Source organism: Gekko japonicus, unplaced genomic scaffold (genome assembly GCF_001447785.1).
Source record: "Gekko japonicus isolate JY-2015 unplaced genomic scaffold, Gekko_japonicus_V1.1 scaffold40, whole genome shotgun sequence".
Lineage (NCBI taxonomy): Eukaryota > Metazoa > Chordata > Lepidosauria > Squamata > Gekkonidae > Gekko > Gekko japonicus.
In genome coordinates this window covers 726,449-740,141 of record NW_015172554.1, presented here as the reverse complement: position 1 = coordinate 740,141, position 13,693 = coordinate 726,449, and the positions used below count along the sequence as shown (strand labels likewise).

General features: G+C 43.9%; 1 protein-coding gene across 1 annotated transcript in view; it reads left to right on the top strand.

The window, feature by feature from the left end:
• The window catches only part of CACNA1B (calcium channel, voltage-dependent, N type, alpha 1B subunit), a 562,801-nt gene that overhangs the window by 461,207 nt on the left and 87,901 nt on the right, over positions 1-13,693 (top strand). Inside the window, exons 29-30 of the mRNA XM_015421148.1 lie at positions 3,136-3,337; positions 7,831-7,995. Of these exons, the coding sequence (XP_015276634.1) occupies positions 3,136-3,337; positions 7,831-7,995 (367 nt within the window). The remainder of the gene's footprint in view (positions 1-3,135; positions 3,338-7,830; positions 7,996-13,693) is intronic.

Genomic DNA, 13,693 nt, shown 5'->3' with positions numbered 1-13,693 from the left:
AGGCATGTAAGCTAACATACCATGTTGCAGCCGCTCCTTTGAAGCGGGAGGCCACCACATCAATCCAGGAACTGTCATTCGGGAACAGATGGCCCGACCGGTTCAGGAACTTTTGTACTCTGACCACGAAATAGGGCAGTTCATCTGGGTTCCCATCAAACGTCTGTAATGGTACCATCAATCAACGAGCCACTTCTCAGTCACGAGGATGACTTTATTAAAAGATGTGTCACTAACAAGATTTCTGTTTAGAATGGCGTGCAATACATCAAGCAGGTAACATGAACAAAGTTCAAACAGACTCTATACCAATGAGATACTTTCCCGCCCGAGAAAACAGCACCAAAGTAATGGGAATCGTAACAGCCTGGAGATTCCAAAACATCGTACTTCCCAGGCTCTGAGCGATAGCAGTAGACATAAGCGTCCTCCCTTATCTCCCACCTGCCCTTGAAGTGTTTATGCGTTTCGCTAACAAGCTTGCCGTTTATGAGCATGCGCAAGGGTCACTCGGCAACAACTATCAACATATGAGTTAATACAGAAAGCAATGCAGGTTAAGAGGTCCTAACATGTGAAGCATATATACAAAGGATCAACCATGACAGCTTGCTGACACCGTGCTGATTTTCCCTATGTGCCTAACAATTCCATCTTTGATTACAGTTTCTGTTAATTTGCCTGGGATAGACATTAGGTTGACTGGCCTGTAATTTCCTGGTTCCCCCTGGATCCCTTTTTAAAAATTGGTGTCTCATTTGCTACTATCCAGTCTTCTGGTACAGCAGCTGAATTTAGTGATAGGTTATATATACGGGTTAGTAGATCAACAATCTCACATCTGCATTCCTTAAGAACTTTCAGGTGTGTGCCATCAGGACCTGGAGACATCGTTTTTTAATTAACCCAGTAGGTCTAGAATTTCATTTCTGGTCACCTCAATTTGGCTCAGTTCTTCAGACTCCCTTCTGAAAAAAGGGACTGTGGCATGGGTACATGCCCCACACTTTCTACAGTGAACACAGAAGCAAAAAAGTAATTGAGCTTCTCTGCCATCTCCCCATCTTCCTTTAGCAATCCCTTGATTCCTTTGCCATCCAAAGGCCCCACTGCTTCTCTGGTGGGTTTCCTGCACCACATATATTTTAAAAAATATTTATTGTTGTCTTGATGCTTATAGCAACCCACTTTTCAAAATATTTTTTGCATGCCTAATTATTATATTACATTTTTTTTCCCCAGAGCCTGTGGTCCCTCCTGTTCAATTCAAGGGGCAGACCTTCCACTTTTAAAAAGATGCCTCTCTACTTTTTATAGTTTCCTTGACTTGCATTGTTAACCACACAGGCCTTCTTTTAGACTTGGCAGTGCCTTTCCTCACCTGTGGAATGCATTCTATTTGGGCTTCGATTAGTGTGGTTTTAAATAGCTTCCAAGCATCCTCTAGGAATTTGACTCTCTTGTGTTTCCCTTTCAGCTTCCTTTTTACTATTCCCCTCATTTTCATAAAGTTCCTTCTTTTGAATTAATGTTACCATTTTGGACTTTAGGGGTAACTTTCCATTGACCTGAATGCTGAACTTTATAGCATTGTGGTCACTGTTCCCAACTTGGTGTAACAACCCCTACTTCTCTCACAAAGTCCTGAGACCCACTCAGAACTAAGTCCAAGATCACTACCCCTCTGGCTGGCTCTGTGACCAGCTCTTCCAGTGCACAGTCATTTATGATGTCTAGGAATCTCATTTGCATGTCTTGACTCGAGCACATGTTTACCCAGTCACTGTCAGGGTAATTGAAGTGTCCCAGGATAATAACATTATCTGTTTTAGTCACCTCCCATATATCCTTCTCCATCTCAAGATTTGCAGTGACAGGGAAATGGAAAATGCCCCCGATGTGGTCGCAGCTTTCATTACACTATTGCATCAGCAAAAGATAAAGTAGTGCTATGCATATGGAAGAATGGGATTATGCATTTGAAGGTGTGGGACTGTGAATTTAGAAGCAGGTTCAAATCTCAGAGTTTCCAATTAAGTTCCAGGGGATAAAGTGGACACAGCAGTGGAATTTTGACTGTTGGGGGAGAAACTAAGCCTCCTCCAACCCAGGGTCACTAGACACAGGGAGCAGCTTTAATTGCCATCTCAGTGATGTCTCCAACTTTTCATTTGCTCATCTAAATGAAAGACTGCCTTTCACATCTATAACTCAGGCTGATGTCTTTCTCTGCTACCTGAGATCCTTTAATGGGATTGAACTCTACTACCACCATTGATATTTATGTACAGTTATTGTACATTTGATGGTTGGTAGCTGAATGGCCCAAGTGACTTTATCATGTGATAAATGTATATGCATGAACTAGTTCCAATAAATCAATTATAGGTATGTATACTTATAGAAATGTTTTAAAAAGGAATAAAACCAAACCTATAGTAGAGAATGATCAGACTAAATATACAACATTGTAAACCTTGCAAGATAACATGAAGCTGAATTTTTGCTACAATTAGGCAGGTCAGGATGAACTTTGACTTCAGCTTTGGAAAGCTAAACTTAGATTTCAGACACTGCCTTCACAAGTTTTTTCTCTGAAGAGGCTGAACAATGGCTTTGTACTGAAACTTCAATAAAGAGCTGGTCTGTTCCCATTTTAGCATAAGCCTTAATCATAAAACCAAGGCGAAACAATTTTCATAAGAGCTTGTCATTATCAAAAACAATTCCATATGAGGGGAACTTCAAAAATATCATTGCAAATCAATTCTAGTAAGCAATTATTTTCTCCTAATCCCATGCTTGTTAAGAGCTCCTTCCTCCTTGTGAGGTATTAACATCCTGCCCTGTTGAATGAGTTGAAATTCAGCTTCTCTGCATTATTTTGCAAAGTATTAAATGTTGTGTTTCTACTAAGATCTTCGTCTTTATTGGAATTTGCACATATTTCTGTAAAGCTGCAAATATAATATGAACACGTCCACTTTTCTATTATATTTGGTGTGCTGCTTATTTTTATGGTCCTCTTTTTCTTTACATGGTTTATTTGGGGGGTTTGTTTTGCCCTTTGTTTCTCTTCTCTGACTCCCTGTGCCAGGTTCTTATTCGACTTCTTTGCCTCCTTGTCCTTCACAGCGTTTTGAAGCATTCTGTTGATGCAACGTATGAGAACCAGGGCCCGAGTCCCGGGTTCCGAATGGAGATGTCCATCTTTTACGTGGTGTATTTCGTCGTCTTCCCTTTCTTCTTTGTCAACATCTTTGTGGCTTTAATCATCATCACCTTCCAGGAGCAGGGTGACAAAGTCATGTCTGAATGCAGCCTAGAGAAGAACGAGGTACTTGTGTGGTCATAAGATTGTAAAATGCTGCCAGGGCTAGCCATGGGGATTCTGGTGTATTCACGTAAGTGAGTCTCTCTAACTGGTTTCCTACAGAATTCAGACTGCCACTTTGTGCCCAAGCTTTGAGGCTTCCACATAGTCATCAAAAATTGTCCCAGTTGTGGATGGTCTAAGACTTCAAAAGCAAAGCCAAGAAATATCTACTAATTATGAAAGGGCAGAATAATGGGAAACCATGTCTGGAATATGTAATGCCTGAGAACACAACACCATTGAATACTAAAGGTAGATTACAACAGAGTAAAATTATCCCAGTATCCACAAGAAATATAAACATATACAAAATGACAAGTGGTGCAGAAAGATCATTTATCTGCACCACTTGTCATTTTGTATATGTTTATATTTCTTGTGGATACTGGGGTAATTTTACTCTGTACAAGCTGTAAGAAAAAGTACAATCATATACAAATTGTAAGACATAGAACAATTATCTGTCTACACTTGACCTTGTACAAACTGTAAAAGATAACACAATCATATACAAATTGTAAGAAATAGAACAGTGATGAGATCCTAGGTACACACTCATGTTTATATTCTCTTAATATCGTCTTCAGAATGCATGGAAAATACATAGATCACATTCATGTATTCCTGAATTCATGGTAATGAGGAGACAATTACAGCAAAATTAATAGTAATGTTGAATACAAAAAGACTATATCTTCGTCATTGGAAATGTCAATTATAATGATGTTATTAAACATTCTGATTAATAATAATAGTAATAACCAACTAAAAGGGCATTTATTTCTGTTACCTTGAAAGTATACAAGTAGCAGTAATTTAAGACATCAGAATGTCAACAAGGGTTACTGCTTACAGCTGTGAATACACTCAATCATACAGTAACAAAAATTAAACTTTGTTGTCTGTATTTAATATTGTAATCTCATGATTGCAAAATAAAATTTAACGCCAACTCTGGAAAGAAACTTTGCACTATTAAACAGATGTGAATTTAAGGTGAGGACCGATTATGATGATTCTTCAGTCTCCACAAACAATATAGAATATGGGAGGGGGTGGAGAACTACAGAGCAAAGCTATACATAAGGCACAGAATTGACAAGGAACAGCTGTCTGCCTCAGAAGACAAGCTGCAAGAGTGGTAGGCTGTAGCTACCCAGTGGGTTCCTAGGGGATTCGACCTGTCCACTCCCTAATGGCCTCACAAGGGAAGTGGAAGGGGGTTGAACATTACCTGCTTGCATCCTCCTCTTTCCTGGAATGAGCCTGTAGCTTGAACTCACCCCCAAGGATGCTGCTCCTTGGTTTTTCAGCCTTGTAGTACACAGTTCACAGGCAAGCCGCACAGAACATGCAGGCCTGGCAGCCAGCCTTCCAGTGCCTGTTAAGAAGTTTCCAGCTCTCATCACTGATTGCTTCACTGTCAGGGTTATCGCTTGATTATAGCTGCACCAACTGCCCTTTCTGGGACTCTTCCCATGGCCCTTTGGCTAGCTTCAGACACAGTCTTCCTGTCCCATTCTGTCTTGGGCAGTGAGGTCCTTGTGCAACAGCAGTCTGTCCCTGAACAACTGCAAAGACAACCTCAATTTGATAACAAGATAGCACCGGGGGCTGTCACCTGATTAGAGAAATCTTAATTGACTAATTATATGTGATTTAGTTGATTTATTTGAATCAACGTTTGTTGTTGTTGTTCAGTCGCACAGTCGAGTCTGACTCTTTGCGACCCCATGGACCAGCTCTCGCCAGGCCCTCCTGTCTTCCGCTGTCCTCTGAAGTTGGCTCAATTTCATGTTCGTTGCGTCGATGACACTGTCCAACCATCTCATCCTTTGCCGTCCCCGTCTTCTTTGACCTTCAATCTTTCCCAGCATCAGGGTCTTCTCCAGTGAGTGCTCCCTTCTCATTTGGTGGCCAAAGTATTTGAGCTTCAGTTTCATTATCTGGCCTTCCAGGGAACAGTCAGGGTTGATTTCTTTGAGGATTGACTGATTTGTTCTTCTTGCAGTCCAAGGGACTCTCAAGAGTCTTCTCCAGCACCATAGTTCAAAAGAATCTATTCTTCGGCGCTCGGCCTTCCTTATAGTCCAACTCTCACAGCCATACATGACTACTGGGAATACCATTGCTTTGACCATGCGGACTTTTGTTGGCAGGGTGATGTCTCTACTTTTTATCATGCTGTTTAGGTTCGCCATCGCTTTCCTCCCAAGGAGCAGGCGTCTTTTAATTTCATGGCTGCAGTCACAGTCTGCGGTGATCTGGGATCCCAGGAACGTGAAGTCTGTCACTACTTCCACGACTTCCCCTTCTATTTGCCAAGGAGTGATGGGGCCGGATGCCATGATCTTAGTTTTTTTGATGTTGAGCTTCAAGCCCACTTTTGCGCTCTCCTCTTTTACTCTGAGCAAGAGGCTCTTTAGATCCTTTTCACTTTCAGCCATTAGAGTGGTATCATCTGCATATCTGAGGTTGTTGATCTTTTCCCCAGCAATCTTAATTCCCGCTTGTGATTCATCCAGGCCAGCATTTCGCATGATGTACTCTGCATATATATTAAATAAGCAAGGTGACAGTATACATCCTTGTCGTACTCCTTTTCCTATGCTGAACCAATCAGTTGTTCCGTATCCGGTTCTAACTGTCGCTTCTTGGCCCTTATACAGGTTTCTCAAGAGACATGTGAGGTGGTCTGGTACTCCCATCTCTTTAAGGACCTGCCATAGTTTGTTGTGATCCACACAGTCAAAAGCTTTAGCATAGTCAATGAAGCAGAAGTAGATATTTTTCTGGTACTCTCTTGCTTTCTCCATAATCCAGCGAATGTTGGCAATATGATCTCTCGTTCCTCTACCTCTTCGAAACCCAGCTTGTACTTCTGGTAGTTCTCTATCCACGTACTGTTGAAGCCTAGCTTGTAGGATCTTGAGCATGACCTTGCTAGCGTGTGATATGAGTGCAATTGTGCGATAGTTTGAACATTCCTTGGCATTGCCCTTCTTTGGGATTGGAATGTATACTGACCTTTTCCAATCCTGTGGCCACTGTTGCGTTTTCCAAATTTGCTGGCAAATGGAGTGCAGCACTTTAACAGCATCATCTTCTAAGACTTTGAATAGCTCAGCTGGGATACCATCACCTCCACTAGCTTTGTTGTTAGCAATGCTTTCTAAGGCCCATTTCACTTCACATTCCAGGATGTCTGGCTCGAGGTCAGTGATTATACCGTCGTGGTTGTCAAGGACATCGAGGTCTTTCTTGTATAGTTCTTCTGTGTATTCTTGCCATCTTTTCCTAATCTCTTCTGCTTCTGTTAGGTCCCTACCGTTTTTGTCCTTTATCATGGCCAGCTTTGCATGGAACGTTCCCTTGATTTCTCCAATTTTCTTGAAAAGATCTCTAGTCCTTCCCATTCTATTGTTTTCTTCTGTTACTTTGCACTGTTCATTCAGGAAGGCCTCCTTATCTCTCCTTGCTGTTCTCTGGAAATCTGCATTCAGTTGGGTAAATCTTTCCTTTTCGCCTTTGCCTTTCGCTTTCCTTCTTTCCTCTGCTATTTGTAAAACCTCATCAGACAGCCACTTTGCTTTCTTGCATTTCTTTTTCTTTGGGATGGTGGTGATTGCTGCCTCCTGTACAATGTCACGAACCTCCGTCCATATCAACGTTGGTTAAGTTTAAATACAGCACTGGCTAGGTAAGGCATGTAATTTGCAGCAGGTGTGATATTAGAAGAAGTATTCCCTCCTGTCCGTGAGAAGGCAGCCAACTACACTTTTTATAAATACTCACATTAAAAATAATTTCAGAATGTGTTGCCCAGTTTATTAGGGTCATTGTTTTAGTTGATCAAATAATTTTATAAATGATGGTTTGAGTGCCAGCACCACAGGTACAGTTGGTAAAACTTGCAAGAGTCTTGGCAATCCACTCTTAATTTGCTAGCCCAAGTGGCTCGACTCAAGTGGTCCTTTGTGTTCTCCTCTGAGAATGGCTTCCGGATGTTATGATTTTCCTAAATGGGAATGACTTCTGGGATACAGGGTTGCCACAAGGGGGGAACTGAGGGTAAAACGTTCCGGGGGCACAGATCAGGGAGCTGGGCAAGTGGCTCCTGGGGGGGTAGTAAAAATGTACCTGTTGTAATCAAACATCTCTTTGTATTATTCTGACTGCATATTTGAGGTGCATAGTGAATATTTGTCTGGGGGCCTTCCATGGCTCATAGTAATCTGAATGTATGAACCCATGTTTATTATATCTTGCAACTCCTCATCTTGTGTATGCACACACACAAAAAAAACAAAAGCCACAATATGGCCCCTGTAGGAAAACCATAGCATCTACAGCTATCCTTTACTTCTGCTTTTATGATTAACCTTGGATGCAGATGGAAAGCATTAGCTGTGAGCAGATCCTTTTCCTATTGCTTCCCCACCCTGTCTTTCTAGAGAGCCTGCATAGACTTCGCCATAAGTGCCAAGCCTCTAACCCGCTACATGCCTCAAAACAAGCAGTCGTTCCAGTACAAGATGTGGAAATTTGTGGTGTCTCCTCCTTTTGAGTACTTTATCATGGCCATGATTGCACTCAACACCATTGTGCTGATGATGAAGGTTAGTGACTTCTTGTTCAGTTTTGTGACTGAGAGAACCATTATGGTGTGGTGGAAGGGAAGCTCTTGTCTCACTAACCTGTTAGTGTTCTTTGAGGGAGTGAACAAACATGTGGACAAGGGGGACCCAACAGATGTTGTTTACCTTGACTTCCAAAAAGCTTTTGAAAAAGTTCCTCATCAAAGGCTCCTAAGTAAGCTCAATAGTCATGGGATAAAAGGACAAGTCTTGGAGTCATAGTAGATAACTCACTGAAAATGTCGAGACGGTGTGCGACTGCGATAAAAAAGGCCAACGATATGCTGGGGATTATTAGGAAGGGAATTTAAAACAAATCAGCCAGTATCATAATGCCCCTGTATAAATCAATGGTGCGACCTCATTTGGAGTACTTCTAGTCACCACACCTCAAAAAGGATATTATAGCATTGGAAAAAGTGCAGAAAAGGGCAATTAGAATGACAAAAGGGTTTGAACACTTTCCCTGTGAAGAAAGGTTAAAATGCTAGGGGCTCTTTAGTTTGGAGAAACGACAGCTGAGGGGTGACATGATCGAGGTTTATAAGATTATGCATGGGATAGAGCAGGTAGAGAAAGAAGTACTTTTCTCCCTTTCTCACAATACAAGAACTCATGGGCATTCAATGAAATTGCTGAGCAGTCAGGTTTGGCACTCAAAAAAATCCAGGATAAAGCTGAAAACGCTGCAAGATAAAAAGGAAAGAGGAGGCTGTGGTTTGCCCAACTGGAATTTGTACTATCAAGCGGCCAGTTTAGGATGGATTAAAGACTGGGTTGAGTTAAAAAATAATAGAAACTTATGCCTAGAAGGTCATGATTTAAGTATGGGTTGGCATGCGTACACTTGGCGTGGTAAAGATAAGATTCACTCTAATTTTAAGAGTCATACATTAAGAGGTGCATCAGCTAATATATGGACGAAGATAAAAGAAAAATTTTATATCAAAACTCCTAAATGGGTTTCTCCGCTAGAAGCCTTCGTTAAACCTTCACTTATTACAAAATTTAACAAAAAACCATATGAAATATTATTAGACAAAGACAATAAACTAAAATAAGAAGAAACGCTTTTTAAGAAACATGATAATAATTTAACCTGGTGGGAAAATACTCAGCTAAAATCTATATACAATAAAGATCTACTAACTGGCTTTTATGAAGAGAAAAGTGAATTAGATAAAATTTGGCTTTCCTCAAATGATAAAATGATACATAAAGTATATAATTTCTTATTAGAGGACTATATGGTAGATGACATTGTTAGACCAAATAAGGTCTGGATCTCTTATCTCTCCTGGATAAGAGACCTAGGACATGGCTTTGAAATGGACGAGTGGTTCAAAGTATGGAAAAGACTTAATCGTATGAGGGCGATTTCATTTAAAGAAAATGTGTTTAAGATAATGCACAGATGGTATTGGCCCCCTGAAAAAATTGCTCAATGTTTCCCAAACTGCTCAAGTAATTGTTGAAAATATGGAAATAATGTTGGCTCCTTTATCCATATGTGGTGGCGATGTGCTAAAGTTAAAAATTATTGGAAGAAAATCCAGAAAATAATAAGAGAGGTACTGCAGGTGGAGTTACCACTTAACCCTGAAATCTACCTGCTAAACATGGTCCCAAAGGAGTTTGATAATAATGAAACTTATGTGATGTTGTATATTTTAACGTCAGCAAGAATCCTTTGGGCCAAATATTGGAAATCGGATAAAATACCTCATAAGAAGGAAATAATATATAAATTACTGGAAGTAGCAGAAATTGATAAATTAAATGTAATACTAGGGGGGAAAGATGAAAATACTTATGAAAAAAGATGGTCCGCATTATATGAGTGGATAGAGAAAGAGCGAGAAAAATAGACTCGAGAATATATGTAATTTTGTATGTTTATTTTATTTTATTGTACAAACCTATAAATAAAATCTTTTAAAAAAAGGTTAGAACGGATAAAAGGAAGTACTTCTTCACCCAAAGAGTGATTAACACATGGAATTCACTGCCACAGGAGGTGGCAGCGGCTACAAGCATGGACAGCTTCAAGAGGGAATTAGTTCTGGTCCATCAGTGGCTATTAGCCACAAGGTATAGATAGGAACTCTCAGTCTGGGGCAAGTGATGCACTGTATTCTTGTATTCTTGGTGCCGGGGGGGGGGGCAACAGTGGGAGGGCTTCTAGTGTCCTGGACCTCCTGATGGCACCTGGTATTTTGGCCATTGTGTGACAGAATGTTGGATTGGGTGGGCCATTGGCCTGATCCAACATTGGCTTCTCTTATGTTCTTATTAAGGGAGTATTGAGTTTGTCCATGGAAAATCCAGTCGCAAATACCCACCCTCCACATCTGTGCTGCAGGTCAATGTGTCACTACTCTGGGCAAGTCACTGACTGTCAGCCTAGCCTTTCCTCATAGGTTGCAATATAATTCACCCTGAACCCTTGGGATAGAAGGAGACATATATCTTAAAATACAATAAAATAAATATAAAATATATAAAATATATATTAAAAAAGTGGACTCTGCTGCTGGGGAGAGGAGATGGACATGAAGCCTCGCATTCTCTTCTTATCTCCTGCATTCTCTCATTCTTAGTTCTGCCTGCATGGCCTCAGATTGGGAGGGGAGAGGGTTAGAACCATACCTTAGGTCTCTCTCCTGGAGGATGATCTTTGAATTTCTCATCTCTGCTGTTTCAGCTCCCCAAATCCCTCTTTTGATCTTGCTTCTTCTGTGTGAAAATCAAATCCATGATTTTGTTTACTTGCATTGAATTTTTCAACAGGACCACAGAGAAAGCCTCCCTGGCTGATGAGCTCCTTATCTTTAGACATAGCTTTACATGCTGCACATACCTCCCCTGTGTGACCCTGGTCCGCTCACATGTTATCCAAGCTTCTTGGCAGAAGTGGCATCCCTGTTGTTGGGGTGATGGAGTCTCATCTCCTTTCCTACTTACATCCATCCTGATGGTGCTTCATCTGCCAGGTGGAGGAGACAATCATAGTATCTTTGAGGCTCCCTCAGTCCCTACTATGCAGCCCAAGCCATGCTATTTGGTGGCTTTTCTGTTTGGGGGTTAGGAAACCCCACACATGGTTGCCAGGTCTCCCACTATATTGGTAGACCTGCTGACAACCCAGCTTGTTACCCACTGGCCTCATGAAGTGCCTGCAGGAGAAAATGGGGGCGAGCACTGGCATCATGCCAGCACACTGAGAAAGTGATGTCATGGAGTGCTTTAGGATTTTCCAAAACTTGATTGTTTTACATACACATCCTGTGATGTCACACTGGCACCATCAGTCCCCACCCCCTAGATGCTTGCGGGATCTTCTGGCTGGTGTCGGGCAACTCTAACCCCACATGAAACAACATTCTCCATAGTAAACTTATGTAAGAGAAGATTTAGAGCGGAAAACTGAAACTGTGCTCCTTCTATTGTAACTGAGAAATAGCCACCCAGCATCTGGTCCATTGATCTGATGCAGCAAGGAGCTTGTGTAGCTTTTTATCATGTGAAAATTCCTTTTATTCCAGGGGCATGGAAGCTGATACCCCCAGTGTAGCTACCCCCACCCCCAGTGTAGACATTGTTATGTCTTACAGTATTTTTAAAAATGATTTTAGTGCACTGTGCCAGCAGTATCAATGTGTTGGATCCCCAAGCATCGAGAATAAATCCACGTTTCAAAGAAAGTAAAGTTTATTTCAAAGCATTGGAAAGATACTCAAACACGTTCTTTGTTAGAACTGACTACAAGCAGTTAGGGCAGACATGATAAAGGGATTCAAGTTAGATACACAACCAATGGATAACGTTCCCGCTGGCGGGCAGGAGAAAACGGTTGCTTGCTCAGGTCCTGGGAACCAGGCGAACAGTAGACATAACACAGGTGCAGTTCACAGGCTTGATAAGTAAGAAGCTAGCAGCGAAGCATACTCTCCCCCTCACATCCTCCAGTTGTTTTACTTTGGCATTACAGCAGGGAAAACACATAGGCCAGCTGGCAGGGACAGGGATCATATATGTACAATCAGAAGTTACACAGAACACCATGGCAGCTTGCTGACATACTGACTCAGCGTCCTGAGTATCGAAGACCTCCCGGAGCCCCCCCTGCACGCCTCCGACATCGCTGCCAAGACGTCCTGCGACCCCCTCCTTGCCCGTGTCTTGGGCTGGGTGGTGAGGGGGTGGCCTGTATCGTTCCCGGGAGCTGACTTCGCACCCTTCAGTACCCGGAAAGATGAGCTGTCGGCGCTGAAGGGGTGCCTTCTGTGGGGGGACCGCGTGGTGGTCCCCAGTGCCCTCCTGGAAGCCCTCCACGAGGCCCACCCAGGGATCGTGAGGATGAAGGCTCTGGCTCGGAGCTATGTATGGTGGCCAGGGATAGATGCGGAGATTGAGTCCTGGGTCCAGAGATGTCACCCCTGCCAGGAGGTCCGGCCCAACCCACCGAGGGCGCCAACGCAAGCATGGGAGTCAACCCGCAAGCCCTGGTCCTGGCTACACGTGGATTTCGCCGGACCATTCCAGGGCCTACTGTTCCTGGTGACGGTGGACTCATATTCCAAGTGGCTGGAGATCAGCCCCGTCTCCACCACCTCGACCAAGGCGGTGATCCGCTCCCTCCACCAGATTTTCGCCACGCACGGCCTGCCGAACACCATCGTTTCCGACAACGGGACCGCCTTCACGTCGGGGCAGTTCCAGGAATTCCTCCGGAAAAACCTGATCCGGCACATCCGATCAGCGCTGTTTCACCCCGCTACCAATGGACAGGCAGAGCGCATGGTGCAGACGGCCAAGGAGGCCCTAAGCTAGATCACAGAAGGAGATTGGGAGTTCCGCTTGGCCCGCTTTCTCTTAACCCAGAGGACGCCCCCCAATCCTGGCACCGGCCACAGCCCGGCGGAGCTCCTGATGGGCCGCCGGCCAACGATGCTGCTTGACCGCCTGCACCCAGACCGAGCACTGGATACCAGAAGGGCGGTAGAGCAGCGGGAGGCCCTCGGGGGTTCTCTCCTGGGGACACCGTCTACTTTCGGAACTACGGGAACGGCGCCCCCTGGATGGAGGGCCGCGTCACCAAGGTAAAAGGCCCAGCTTCATACGAGGTAACAACTAATGATGGAAGGCCACTGGAAAGGCACATCGACCAGCTCCGACGGCGGCTGGCCATGGGGGAAATGAACCCCCCCCCGTCGCCCAACCCAGAGGACACAAGCAGGGAGGAGGCGGCCCCACAAGACCCCAATCGCACAGCGGAAGCCCCGAGCAAGGAAGAGGGGCCATTCCCAGAAGAAACGCAGCCGCCACCGCAGCCACTGGCGCCGCAGCAGCAGCAGCCGCAACAGCCGTGCCCCCCAGGACTACCGGACCAGGGGAGCTCCACACCGACCCACACACCGGCTCTTTCGCCGGGCCCCAGGCGCTCTACACGAGAGCGCAAACCCCCTGCTTATTTGAAAGACTATATCACCCAGATTGTGTCTGAACTATGGGGGGAGGGGTGTTATGTATGCGGTCCGCCACAAGGCGCCCGCAGGAAAGACTGGAGCTTGGCTCCTCAGGACAATAGGACCTCGGATCCTAGTTCCCCACCCTAGCTGACCAATGGGCTCCGTGGCGGGAAATTCAAACCCTCCAATGGAGTGGGAGGCCCGGGGAC